Here is a 15,072-nt window from a genome sequence, read left to right as displayed (position 1 = left end):
ATGAAGGAGATGTTAGCTATAGGTTAAAAGGCATGAACTTCCTTCCATATCTGCTTGAATGTACTGGGGAACATTTTTTGACTCCAAGAACCGCTTCCTAAAAGTAAGAAATATATAGAGATTAAACAAGGACACCTTGAAAAGTGTAGGAAAGCCACAGAGAAAATGTAGACTCAAAAACCATCTCTCAAGGAAGGGTGAGAATTTCACTATTCTTGGTAGTTCAGAATCTGTTTAGACAGGAAACACTGATGTGTTAAAGAGTGGTTCACTTTGAAAATCACTGCCAAATAACTTACTGCAAAATAATCCCTTAACTTCTCAAGGCATTGTATTCTTCCAGTGAGAATATAGTAAATATATCACAAAATGATACAGTGGACTAGATATGTCATGTCAATGAAGTGCTTTGAAAACACACACGTGGAATCTACTAAATTCCTCAGAAGTAACTGATTTTTTCCTTTCCCTTCTACCCCCACTGTCAATCCCTCTTCCATACCCAATATCTCCCCACAACTGCACCATACCTTAAGGTGATCAGAATTCTCTGCATCCTCTGTTTCCTATCTCACATATATATCTTGAAGAGTTTTTTTGTTATTTCTTAAATTCAAAGCCAATTCGGGAGCAAAATTAGGGTAAGAATTCCATTTAGGTAAATAGAAAAAAATAATCATAATAACACTTCAATGAGCAATCTTACACCAAGTTTGATTATTTCTTCTGCCTATAATCTACTAGTCTTAACCACACTTCGCCCTTTCTCTCTAAGTCAGTAATTGTCCTCAATCTTTCCTTTAAGATTAATTAAATCTAGAAATCAACATAAACTAAATAAAATATAATATCATGGTGCTATAACATTTTAATATTCTGTAGCACATCTACATTTGTATTTTAGGCTGTGACAGGATTAATACTTAAAAACCAAGAACCCAATCATTTCCTAAAAGTAAGAAATATGTTAAGCCATAATAATGACTTATTTGATGTATAAAATGATTTATCTATTAATATTATGGGAAACATCCCACTAAACCCTAAGCATTCCCAGAAATGGATTTCTAGAAGCTCCACATCCCTAATACAAGAACAACAACAAGACAGATTTTCACTTTAAAATAACCAATAAAACTGAAATTTGTTTTTTTTTTAATGCAAAAGATGGAACATCACTCCTCCAGTGAGGTAAGACATTTTAATAAAACATAAAATCCTTTCACCTAGTCAAAACATAAATGCACTGAACTTGTAAGTCTTTACAATATTTTTTTTACCAATAAGACTACAACTATAGTGCCAGAAAAAAAATTGGAAGTGCAACCATAAAAAAAAAGAGATGAATAAAGACCAAGACCAAAGCTCTAAATTCTAATTACCAAGATTAAATTTCTGGGTTTTTTCCTAAGTTGTCTCAATATTAATGGTATTCGCTCAGAAGTCATGATAAACACTGTATATTTTGTGAATCCATTTTATGTTTCTGCAATAAAGACTCATGTTTTTCTGGATCCATATTAAGTGCTAATTTCCAAATGACTCTATCCATAGGTGCATAACAGGTGTCCACAGAATTTTCAATGTTACTAAAGGATTTTCTTGTCTCCTGTGATATATTTTGTCTCTTTAAAAAATACCAAAGAAAAAGTAATGAAAATAAAAGAAAATTGGAAATTGTACAGTGAAAATAGAAAATCTTCTCTTTTCTTCTCTGTGGATGATATTTAGGAAAGTTTTTGATTCAGCTATTCAAAACTGAAAATAGTGTGGAATGAGCTCATTATCTGAAATATAGTAAGTTAATTACATACAGGGAGTGAAACTTTGATCAATTTTGTTCTTTAACCTAGGCAGAGACTCAATGTTACCTACCTAATGGTTGTTGATTGACAATTTATTGCTAGTATGAATATAATCTAGGTGAGTAAGTCATATTGTTTTTCTTTTTCTAAGGAATCTATCAGCATCTCCCAAGAAGTAAGTCCTAACTTAAATTACATATAATTTTACTTTTTTATTTAATCAACACTATAAAAGAAGTTATTTGTTCTGTAGAAATTTAAACAGGAAAAGAAAGTGTTCATTCATCCCAGTAAGGTAAAGTTTAATTTTTTAATCTATTACTCTTGATTGATGAGGTATCTTTTTCTCTCAAACATGGGTCATTTTCTCATTAACCCAAAATGAGTATTATTTTTAATTATAATTGTAAAAATGGCAAGGCTTTCCATTGCTTTACCAAAATGCTGTGGACTAACATGAAAGGGATAGTAGGAAAAGATTTGTGGGCTAGAACCTGCAAGACATGCTATTAAAGCAGAATATCTTTGAGTTTCTTTTTAATGGTCCATCATCTTTACCTTTCTTCCCTAATTCTGTACATTTTGTTCACGAAGTTGATTTTTCTTGATATCACATTATGACCAAGAATATTATACTTCATTTCAGTAAATGTGATCTTTCTTGGTATTGTTTTCTTTTTGGGGGGAGACATTTGTCCCACATCCTGTGAAATATATATTGATTTCACATCTGTAGGACAATGTGAAGCAAAAATATTATATTACTTTGAAAAAAAAAACATTGACATTAACCTAGATTTGGAAAACATATTCCAAGTGACTCAAATTTGAAAACCAAGATTTTTTAAAAGAGTGACACTAAAATTGCACCCTCCTACCCTAATTCTACGAATAATTCAATTGGAGGAAATATATTTTTTCATGGATCAACTAATACACTGATTTCCACATTCTGTGAGGCATGGAGGACTTATCTTTTAATGGTTTTCATTCCTAAAAGCTTCAAACTTAACATTCGCCTTCCTCTTTTTTTTTATTTAAAAAGAATTTTTTTTTAATTTTGTTTGTTTATTTATTTTTGAGACAGAGTGTGTGTGAGTGGCAGGGGGGCAGGAGAGAGGGACAGAGGATCTAAAGTGGGCTGTGCACTGACAGCAGCGAGCCTGATGTGGGGCTCGAAACCACAACCCATGACATCATGACCTGAACTGAAGTTGGACACTCAACCGACTGAGCCACCCAGGCACCCCTAACATTTTCTTTTTTAAAAGCTATTTCTTATTGTAATATTTTCTTCAAATTGACTCATTTAAACTTAAATGAATTTATCATAGAAGCAATATATATTTACTTCCAAGACAAATGTTAGTTGACCTGATATATTTTTTACAATATAGAATGAAATAGTGACTACTAAAATGAAAAAAAAAAAAAAGTTTATCCATGCATTGCCTAAATTAATCTTGTGTATTCATTCATTCTTTTGGCCAATTTACTGAACAAGAACTATGTCTCAAACACTAGTTTAGTCTGTAGGGATATAATAATAAATATAACATTCTCTGGAGATACAATACATACAATAAATATGACAATAAATACTGCTGATTGTATGTTTGTCACCAAATGGGAAATTCTAATATAATTCATACAAAACTCATACAATTAAAATGAATCTATTTAACATTTCTTTTTATGGAAGAGGAATTTTTCCCTTTATGATCAGGAGAAAATGTTTATAAACAATGCTGTGGAGATAAAAAATATAATTATTTTTCTTCTCTCTTCAAGGAAATCACAAGAAACATAAATGAATTGGGAATTTCTGTAAGTATCCTCTTTTAATAAAACTGGAAAGAGATATATAAGTTCTTAAAAATGACAATTTTTCCCTGCTCACCTTACTAGTATCCACTTAAATTGGTCCATATTCTTTTGAGACACTTCCATTTAATCACAAGATCATTTTTATCTCTTCCACGTGTTTTCCAAAGGTGATTAATAATGAGCAACAATGAACCTGGTTTTATTGCTGTTATGTTAATCCTTTTAACTTATCATATTAATGACCATCTAGGTGATATGAGAAATATCCCCAGTAACTACTAATATTCAAGAATAATCCTGAGGATTTCTTATGGTGGCTGGATTTTGATATTTATTATTATCTTTGAAGGAATATTCTAGCAGGTCATCTAGTGAAGTAAGAGCCCTTTTTTTTTTAACATCAAATAGCAAGTTCATCAACAAATACCAGATTTCCAGCAAAGTGTGCATTAACTTGTTAAAGTCACAAATAGGGTAAGCAGTGGAGAAATCACTTACCCAAATGGATTGAAAGTGGCTATCTACACCACAATGTACATTGGTGCCTTTCATAGAGGCATCAAATATCTGACTCCAGAGAAAAGTGCATTTTAAATCAAGCTCATGTCAAATCAAGAGCCTACCATTTGCCTTCAACATAGTTTTATCTTGAAAAGCCTCTCAATATTGCTTAGTGCAGTAGTTCTCAAAGTGTTACTTCTCAATTAGTAGCATCAGAATCGCCCAGGCATTGTTCTGATATACTTTAAATTTGAGAACCTCTTGTCTAAAGGGGGTGATTAAGGGAAGGCATTAAGATGTGTGGGTCACTGGTTTCAGAAATAACTCATATGGTAGAAATATCCAAGCAAAAAGCATAATGTGAAAACATGCCCGGGAAAATAAGAGGCCTAGTTGTGGCCCTGAGCCCTGTGGCCTGAGGCCGAGCCTGAAATCTTTCTACATATGTCTAGGAAGCATGTTTTACTCTTTCTTAAACTGCAAATTGGTAACTCAAATGGAGAGCCAATGGTCACTTATAAATAACTTTATATCTTCTATGACTTTGACACAAAGCAAGGGCTCTGATGATGAATGTTTTAATTTCTTGAATTCATAATACAAACGGTATATTTCTCAGTAGCGGTGGCATGGGCCCCAAATATTCCAATAAATTGACCCTTACCACTCTAGTACAACTCTAAGGTGAAGTCATGCACTTACAGTAGTTCTTCTCTTCTTCCCCTAAGGAGTCTGCTGAAGTTCTCACAGAGGTAAGCAATGTTCATTCAAACAAAATGGATTTATGTCACTTAGCAGTGTTTTCTTTTTGTGAATTTTTATAGCAAGTGCTTTTGTTTTCCTAACAGAAAGCTAAGCCCACTGTGGAAAAAAAGATCTACCTACAGCAACTGGTAAATTTCTCATACAAATCACAGTTTCAACCATCTAACTACGGCTATGTCTTCTCCCAAATGTTCACATAACTCATTGTATACCGATCAGATATTTACCCCCAAATTTATAGTAGGCATTTTTTTCTATTTTTGTTACTTTAATTTCTGGCTGCTATCTTGTCAAATTTGTGGATGTGTTTTAAGAAAAGTAAGTGTTGAACAATTATCCGGCCGATGTTGAAAGAGTTACAAACCTCGGAAGATTAGTTTCAAGTTTAAATGATGGAAGTTAGATACCAGCATAATTGAAGTATGACATTATTGCCCACTCAACTTTTGACAATGGCATCATAGATAGATATCTCAAGAGTAAAGGTTTCCATGCCATACATCATATAACCCATCCTCTATGAACTAGAAAAGTTTGCCATAGGCACAAGGGAAGAGCGCACACTTTGGAGTTCAGCAACTTGTGCTCCATTCATAATTTCTCAAATTATTACTTAATTTCTCCAAGCTGTAGTTTCTTCAACTATAAGTGAAGATAGTCATATTGACCCTGCAGAATAATATTAGATGATATGTACATGAATTATGTTTAAAAATGTTTGGAACACAGTAGATGCATCTAAAAAAGTGGTAAGTATTGTTATCATATCGCTATACAGAATAGACATTCCTTCTAAACTTTTTTTAAACAGAAATAGTCTTTCTTTGAACACTAAAAATGGCACTCTCCAAATAAAACTTCTCTTTTTAGGAAACTGTAATTACTGTAAAGGCCATTCTTATACTTTGTTAAAATGCTTCCAGTAGCATTCTGCCTTGTACCACTCTTGATGTTGTGGATTTATCCAATAATTATACCCAGGCAATTCTACCAAATGATATTTTATATACCCACTTACTTTCAATCTCTATGAAATGAAAATTTTAAGGAAAGATGCTATTGTCATTTCATATTTAATCTCTAAAAAAAAATCTTTAGAGTCAGATCAAAGTCTCTGGCATTTACTAGAATTTTTATTGAGCAGGATAGACATAGTTAAATGATAGATAGATACAGATGATAGATATTTCATTTTACCTTATTTATATTATATTCTTATAAATAGTAGGTACTATGAAAACTGCTATATATTTTAACAGCTATAATCCTGCATGGTAAGTAATGCTCAGAGAGATTAAGCAATATGATCAGAGTCATGGATTCCAGTGACCAGGATCAAGGGAATTAAACTTCAGTTCTATCTGACTGCAGACCAGAATTTTTATACACATGGGAAAGAAATGACACTTACCTTTAATTCAAAAAAATGTCTTTTTCTTTCCTTATGCATTTCCTCTTCTCACACAAGGTATTGTTCTGGAGGCCTTAATTAAACAGATGATTTCTTTAATTCTGCAATTTACTACAAATGTAAACACAGTTACAACAAGTTTTAAGTGACTAGATTATTCTTTTGTTAGGTAAATTTGCCACCATTTACAAATTATCTGTGTAATTTGGTTCTGTGGAGACCTGCTTTGACTCATGGAGGAGATTCAATATTGGACTTATTATTGGACTCAATATTGATCATTTTCCTTCTTTCTAGGACAAAATCAACCAATTTTATCAGAATTTGAACTTCCTCCAATATCTCCAAGCTCTTCATCAACCTCAGATTGTTATGAACCCATGGGATCAGATTGAGAGAAGAGCCTATTCCTTTATTCCCACTGTGGTAAGTGCTGCTTTTTTGATTTACTGTTTTTCTTTTTTGTTTGCTTTTATTTTTGTTTTTGGTAAGGGATGAGATCAGGATAAAGATATGTAAAATGGCTAGATACCCAACAAGTTCTAACTGAGAACACAGAACAATAAAATATTATAGTCCAGAAATTAAATTACAAACAATACAGTCCAAATTGTAGTAACATATACAATTGTAACCATAATGAAAAGTAAGTAATTTCATTTAAATTTAGTATCCATGGCCTTAATGTTTGCTCATATATCATTTTTCTTGGTTCCTCAAACAATTCTTTAATGTAGGAGAGAGATAGGTTATCATTATCTTTATGTAGCAAAAAAGACAATAATGTAAGAAAATGCAGGGAAGTGAAGTAACTTGCCCAAGTTCCAAGTACTCTTCCATTTTGTTTTATAAAACAGTTTTGTATTAAGGAGCTTTTCTTCATTTGAAAAATAAATAACGAAATCTCCCTTGCCCTTTTTCTTTTTTATATACATATATACAGAACAGAGAACAGCTCTCCACCAGTGAGGTAAGGCATTTTACTATAAAGATAATATCTCAGGAACTAGCAAGATATTAGACACTTAATATGCACTGCCCTAAACAGTCTTTGTTCCAGTTTTCTTAAGCAATAAATTTAGACTTACAGAATATAGGAGAATTGGCACTTCAGATCTCCATGAAAAATTTGGGGAGGGAAGAAAAAAAATGTACACATCCAAAGATATGAAGATTAGATTTGTGCTAGGAGACTTTATGAAAAATATTAATACTACTACTTTTTTAAAGGTTACTCATTAATACTGCTACCACACCAAGAGATCTGGTGTATATCTTAAAATTTGCAAATGAAGTGGGGGGAATCCAAAATATCATTCTTGATAAGGACTCTTGTTCATTCAGATCTATACAAAGTGTTATTTTCCAAATGTCTTCCTGAATATCACAAATGACTAAAGTCATTTTCATATCATCCAAGAAATAGCCTAGTTTTAAAAGTCCAAAAAAGAAACGAAAATATAACAATTTTTAAAATAAGATTAAAATGTGTAATTTAAGAAATTTTAAAGGAATCTGGCAGCTTATCTCAGGAAATAAATCAAAACCATTTATACTAAATATATTTAAGAAATTATTTTTTATTTTGTTATGGCTATACAATAAGTATTATTTATTTTATATTTACATAGGCAGGAAAATAATGCAGTTATGCATACCAGTCAGATAAGATTTATTTATCTATTTGTTGTTTCATTAATGAGATATGTCATTCATCATTCGTTTAAGAAATATAGGGGTACCTGGGTGGCTTAGTCAGTTAAGCTCCAGACTCTGGCTCAGGTCATGATCTCACAGTTCATGGGTTCGAGCCCCACATCTGGCTCTGTACTGACAGCTGAGAGCCTGGAGCCTGCTGCAGATTCCTTGTCACCCTCTCTCTCTGTTCCTCCCCTGCTCTGTCTCTCAAAAATAAACATTAAAAAACAAATTTTTAAATGTATATATATTTACGTGATCTTAGATCTTAGATCTTACGTGATCTTAGATCTTGGGTATGTAGCCACGATTAAAAGAATCAATAAAAATGAGTTTAATTATATTCTTCCTCTTTATGAAAGAGGAGTTTTTTCCCTATATATTCAAGAGTAAATTATGTATAATCAATACCTTGGGAATAAAGTATCTAATTCTTTTTTTATTTCTTTAAGGAAACCTCAGGGAAGACTGTTGACATGGTAAGGTATTGATACTATATAAAGCTATATTTAATTCATATTTTTTCAAAGCTAATATTAAAATAGTAATAATTAGGCCTATATAAAATGCTCTTCTTTTAATAAAACAGAGTGATATTTTTAAGTTACTTAACAATACAATTTCTCTCTACCTTTTAATGTTGGGTTTCTCAAGTAGCTTAAATTCTTTCTTGCCTGTAAACAAGACTCTTCCTTGTGGCATAAATATGCGATTTCCACTGCTTCTTAAACAAAACAAAACAAACAAAACTAGTTTTTATTATTTAACTGAAATTTTACTGCAATCCTTTTTCACCTATCGTACTAATATGCTTGTAATATGAGAAAGATCTTTTATTTAATTTTTTTAACATTTATTCATTTTTGAGAGACAGAGAGAGACAGAGTGTGAGTGGGGGAAGTGCAGAGAGAGAGGGAGACACAGAATCCAAAGCAGGCTCCAGGATCCGAGCTGTCAGCACAGAGCCAGACTGGGGGCTCGAACTCACAGACCGTGAGATCACTACCTGAGCGAAGTCAGAAGCCCAACCTACTGAGCCACCCACGTGCCCCCAGAAAGATCTTTAATTTCATGAATATTAAGAATATACTGCTAAGGATTTAATTACCTTGGTCCCCAAATTTTGATGATGATAAGGATAATGATGATCTTATTTCTCAAGAAATCTTCTAGCAGCTCATCTAGTGAGGGAAATGATACTTTTTTAAAAAATTTATTTCATGAGAGAGAGAAAGAAAGGGGTGGGGAGGGAGGAGAGGGAGACAGAATCCCAAGCAGCCTTCATGCTCTCAGTGCAGAGACCAAGGTGGGTCTCAAACCCACAAATCGTGAGATCATGACCTGAGCTAAAGTCAAGAGTTGGATGCTCAACTGACTGAGCCACCCGGGCACCCCGGGAAATGATACTTTTAGAATGAAACAGCCAAGGTCACCTGGGTGGCTCAGTCGGTTAAACATCACTCTTGATGATCTCCTGGTTCCTGGTTTCCAGCCCCACATCAAGCTCTGTGTTGACAGCACAGGATCTGCTTGGGATTCTGCTGTCTCTTGTCTCCCTCTCTCTCTTCCCCTCCCCTGTTCACGCACTCTCTCTCAAAAATAAATAAACATTTTAAAAAATAAAATAAAATAAATAAAACAAAATAAAATAACCTAATAGCTTATTGAGAAATACTGTGCTTCCCTGGTACTGGTTAATTATTTTAAGTAAATTAAGTATTGCTAATTTTTAAACAGAGCCATATCAAAATATCCAATAAGGAAATATTGGCAATAAAGAAAAACCTTTATAAGAAATATATACAGACTCAAAATCATTTTAGAGATTTGAAATGAATTATGTACACAGTCAAGTGTTTTGTTCTATCTCATACTTTTAATAATGTATAGCTGAACTCTGGTTCATTGCAAATATGCATTTTTTAAATAAGTCAATGGCAAATCAGGATCTTGCAATTTACCTGATTCCCTCTCATATTGTTTAGGGGTTGAATATTGGTTTGGGTTATGTATCGTATAAATCACAGGTACAAGAACACCTGCTGTAGTAGAATGAGTCAAGTCCATGAACATAGTGGGAAAACATCTCAAGAGAAAATGAGGCATGGATTGTGGCCCAGAGACTTGTGACCTGAGGCACAGTCCAACATCTTCTTCCTCAGTGCCTCACAAGCATGTGTTACCCTTTCTCTCAAACTCAAGCTTGGGCCCATGGGCACTAAGAAAAAACAGTAGTCTTTCTGGAAATGGTAAACAGGTTTTGCCACATACCTCCACAGGCCTGCATCATTTTTCTTTCTTCTCTCTCTTTCTCTCTCACTCATTCTCCCTCTATTTAGTTTGCATCTGCCTATACTGTATGAGAATTTGACATTATATGAACAACGTAAATAGAATATTTGAAACAAAACATATTTTCAGCCAAGGATCTTTATGTTGACATAAAGAATGCTCTGATAATGAATATTAAAACTCACTTAAGTCATAATAAATTCCTATAAAGTAGCACTTTGTTTCTTGGCAGCCATGGCTTGGCCTTTAATTATTAAAATAATTAGCTCTAGTTCCCTACTGTAATGACATAGATGAAATTACTGGTGGGCTATCCAAGTAAAGCTGATTCTTATTTTCTTTCCTTAAGGAGTCAACTGAAGTACTCACCAAAGTAAGTAATTTTCATTCAAACCAAATTAACTGAATACCATCCTATTTTTTTTTTTTATCACAGTTTATTTTTGTCATTAACAGAAAATTGAGCTGACTGAAGAAGAAAAGAAGTACCTAACACTTTGGGTAAATTTTCCATACAAATATTTATAACATAACTGGACTAGATGAACATTGCTGAACTCCATTCCTCTCAACAACTGTTTTTAATAAATTCTAATTTCAATAAAACTCTTCCTTATACTCTGTCAAAACTGTTGGAAAAATATTCTCCCATAGAATCAACTGTACCATTGCATTGCATGTATCCAACCTAGCCATTATCCCCTGGTTATTCTAAAAACCCACCGACTGTCCATTTTGTAAAAACAGGAAATTATCCTGAAGGGAGATGCCTCTGTGCTTAATTCCAGTTTTAATCCCTACAGTAATCTACAGTCAGGCCCAAATAGAACATGGAGGAGGGAAATATATATTAATCATAAAATAGGTGACAGGCTCTCTGCAAATTGCTCTCTATGAATTCATTTACTTCTACAAGGTGACACTCAGATTAATAATTGGTTCAGTGTCACAGATTCTACTAAATCTAATCACACATTCTATGTATACGACCGTAAGGAAACCATGTTTTTCTACTGATCCTGGAAATGCAACCACAATCTGAGAAACTTATTTTAGCAAAGAATATTATCCTCTTGCCTTCTTACAAGTACTTCTTCTTTAAGTATTTTGGGCTTGAAGCCTGAATTAACCAAGAATCTTCTCAATTCTATAGTTCATTCTATGAATGCAAATATAGAAATAACATTTCATGAATTAGCTTTCTTTGGTTTAGGTCCTTTAGTATCATTTAGAATTTACCCAAACAAACCAAATTTTAGGGTTTTTTGGTTATATCCAGGTATGCTCTGGTACATGAAATATTAGGACAATTACTTACATTTTTTTCTAGAACAAAATCAACCAATATTATCAGAAGTTCACCCTGCCCCAATATCTCAAGACTGTTCAGCAATATCAGGCAGCATTGAAACCATGGAATCACAATAAGATAAATGCTTACCAAATTACCCCTACTCTGGTAAGTTCTCCCTTTTCATTTTTAATTTAAAAAATGGACTTATCTTTTGTAGTAAAAATAAGCTGAGGAAATGAAATAGAGAAATAAAATTCCAACAGATTCTATTTAGTAGAATATAAAACAAAATCAAATATTTCTAGGCTGGAAATTGAATTATAAATGATATGGTGCAAATACAGCTATAATAAAAATAATTATAATGATAAATTGCATTTACATTAGATTTAAATTTCTGATGTATTTGCTTATAAAATTTCAATTGATACCTACAGCAGTTTTTATCGGTAGTTAATAGAGAATACTATTTCCATTTTACATAAGTATCTGAAATTCTAAAAAGTAGTCCATACTGTATTTAACATTTCTCCTTTATTTAATTGTTTTTTAAAAATGTGACTTAGGAAACATTCTTTTTCAACATGAACAATAAATGAGAGAGCAAGAAATTGAACCCAGAGAACTGACAATTTAATATAAGTAATATAGAATTTAGAGTCAGAAGACCTGACATAACTAAGCTTTTGATTTTGAATAAGTCACTTCATTCCTCAGATATTTTTAAAACATGATTTAGTTTCTTAGATATACATGTAGCATTTAAAGATATCTTCCACATTATTAGAGAAAATAAGAATTTGGTATCTATAGTTTGACTATGAGATGCCTAAAATCTGTTCTAAATATTTCCATGGAGATTTAAATATTATTTTTGTTTGTTATTATAAACATTTAGCTAAAATATGTCATTTATTTCTCTTTTAAAGAGACACTTTTAAGAATCTTGAATTAACAGCTTCTACTTCTTTTGGTAAGTGCCTTTAGCTTAAAACATAAACAATTATTTAAAATAGAATTTTTATGTGAAGAATGTGACCTTAATATCGTTAAGCAATGTAATTTCAATTTCAATTAAATAATAATTTGGCTTGTGAAATATTTTATATTTTGCATAAGAATTGTTGATTCATAAATGTAAGTTACCTGTGTACCTATTTCATGTGTTTTTATAAATATTTTATAAAACATATAATAAATAAATTAAGAAAATAAATTATAAGAAATTTTCTCTGTAGCTGATGATGCATTCAGCCAGAAGCATTGGCATTGGGCGGAAACTGTCACAAACTTAATGTCCACAAAGATGTTTACCCATATCTTTGAGTTGAGCCAAGAAGTGCAGACTCAGCATTTCTGTTTGGAAAATATACAATTATCAAGGGAGTTTCCTGCACAAGTCAAGCCACTTTAAAATAAATTCTCTGCATCATTTTCTCTGGAAAAAAAATCATCATTTTTTTTTTGATACCCAAAACCTACTTTTCCTAGTTTACTTTTTTGATATTGTAACCACTGCTTTAAAGCCATGGTGGAGATCCAAGGAAACCAATGAACATCAGTGTTGCTTTTATGTACTCACCTTTAATTTTTCTTATATTTTCCTTACAGTATATGTTATTTCCTGTCTTAGAATTCTGTCTCCTTCAATTTATCGCTTTGTTCTTTTTATATGCAACAGAGCAAAGTAGGCTTCAGAGAAATTAGTAATAACAGTAATGTATTAAGGCATTTACCATGTGCTGGTCACTGTTCTAAGTCTTTTGCCTACATTAACTACTTTCATGCTTACAAAAAAAAAACCTATGAGGTAGTTAATATGATCAGCCAATTTGAAATAAGAAAACTGAGGTCCATGGAAGTTAAGTAAGTTGTTAGTGATCACCCCGAAAAAGTTGAAGAGCCAAGAGTCTAATACAGATTTCTGGCCCTAGGGCTCAAACCTTCCACTACCAATGCCACACTGTACCCAAAGTCCAGATAGGCTATTTTTTGAGAGGATACTTTAACTTTAGGTACATTGTCACAAACTTGATTTGCTTTGTCATGTCATTTTTGTCCTTCTAATAATGAAAAAGAGTCAGATTCACTAAACAATCTTCTATGAGAAAAATACAGCGGTGCCTAGGTGGCTCAGTAGGTTAAGTGTCCAACTCCATTTTGACTCAGGTCATGATCTCATGGTTCGTGAGTTTAAACCTGCATCCACCTCTGCACTGACAGCAGGAACCTGCTTGGTTTTCTGTCCCCCACTCTCTCTGACCTTCCCCAACTTGTTCTCTATCTTTCTCTCTCAAAATAAATAAAAATAAACTTACAAAATACTAATGTAACTACTATGGGTAAGAGCTGAAAATACAGTTGTATTTTATAAATAGCAATACTCCCCTTGCTACCATCATTTATATATTTTCTACATTTCTAAAAAGCTGATCATGTGCTCTATCATGTGAGACACATGAAAGAGATAGAAATAAGATCCCAAATTTGCCCTCGTTAAGCTCTGTTCTACACAAGGACGCAAAAATGACAATACAATGTGCTAAATGCTAAGTTAGAGGCATGAAGATATGGTAGTACGGGAAGATCAAGTGATGTATTGGAGTTAAGTCCTCAACTAAGTCCTCTCATATAATTAGAAATAGACTAAGCAAGCCAATGTTGGGGGGGCAGGCAGATATAAGGCAGAAGATACTGAATTGACAGAAAAATTACAAAAATTACAAAAGAAACAGAGAAACTAAAAAAAATGTACAATAGATTCTGAAGACTTTAATAATTGTAAAGTGATTTCTTAAAATATCAGCCCAAAGTCATTCATCACAATAAAATTCCTTTACTAAAATCTATATTGCACTTAGATCAAAAGAATTAAAAAATAGGAAACAGCAATATTTTATGACTAATAAACATTTTGGAAAATAAAAGTAAGTATTCCATTAAAGTTGGCTGAAAATGTAAATGTTTACCATTTAATAAATAAATATGAACACTACTTTTGTATGCTAGATTAAAGAACCTGGCTATTAACTTTCATCCACTCATTAATTATTCAACAAATAGTTATTAAAATCCTACTACATGCTAGATATCATTTGGGTAGTAGAAAATAACTAAAAATGCTTATAAATAATAACATTTTGCCAGACGATAATGGTTGCGTATTTGTGTGTTCTATATACAGACATACATTATTTCTGGAAATAAATCTAATAGGTAATACAGGATTGTCTTTTTTTCTTTTAGGTTTGGCTGGAAAATCTATCTCTACATTTTCTTATCTACCATATTACTTCATTACTACCAGCATGCTTGGACAGACCTATTAATAGGGCAGAAATGTTGAGCCAAAGGAAGACTGTGCAGAATATTTCCCGAATAGTTTATACTTTTCCTGTTAGTTCATGTTGAGTGTATTGGGTCTGTATTGTGGTTTCATACAAACTGGGCTGATGATTATTTAAGATATTTTCATCATT

The 15,072-nt window shown here is 32.4% G+C and overlaps 1 protein-coding gene across 1 annotated transcript in view; it reads left to right on the top strand.

The window, feature by feature from the left end:
* Nucleotides 1-15,072, top strand: part of LOC113595401 (alpha-S2-casein-like) — a 32,810-nt gene extending 17,738 nt beyond the window's left edge. The window contains exons 2-13 of the mRNA XM_053216174.1: nucleotides 1,924-1,980; nucleotides 3,597-3,632; nucleotides 4,862-4,885; nucleotides 4,982-5,026; nucleotides 6,607-6,735; nucleotides 7,253-7,279; nucleotides 8,460-8,486; nucleotides 10,649-10,672; nucleotides 10,756-10,800; nucleotides 11,630-11,758; nucleotides 12,523-12,566; nucleotides 14,840-15,072. Coding sequence (XP_053072149.1) covers nucleotides 1,924-1,980; nucleotides 3,597-3,632; nucleotides 4,862-4,885; nucleotides 4,982-5,026; nucleotides 6,607-6,735; nucleotides 7,253-7,279; nucleotides 8,460-8,486; nucleotides 10,649-10,672; nucleotides 10,756-10,800; nucleotides 11,630-11,758; nucleotides 12,523-12,534 — 555 coding nt within the window. The 3' untranslated portion in view covers nucleotides 12,535-12,566; nucleotides 14,840-15,072. The remainder of the gene's footprint in view (nucleotides 1-1,923; nucleotides 1,981-3,596; nucleotides 3,633-4,861; nucleotides 4,886-4,981; nucleotides 5,027-6,606; nucleotides 6,736-7,252; nucleotides 7,280-8,459; nucleotides 8,487-10,648; nucleotides 10,673-10,755; nucleotides 10,801-11,629; nucleotides 11,759-12,522; nucleotides 12,567-14,839) is intronic.

Source organism: Acinonyx jubatus, chromosome B1 (genome assembly GCF_027475565.1).
Source record: "Acinonyx jubatus isolate Ajub_Pintada_27869175 chromosome B1, VMU_Ajub_asm_v1.0, whole genome shotgun sequence".
Lineage (NCBI taxonomy): Eukaryota > Metazoa > Chordata > Mammalia > Carnivora > Felidae > Acinonyx > Acinonyx jubatus.
This window is presented reverse-complemented; position numbering and strand designations above follow the sequence as displayed.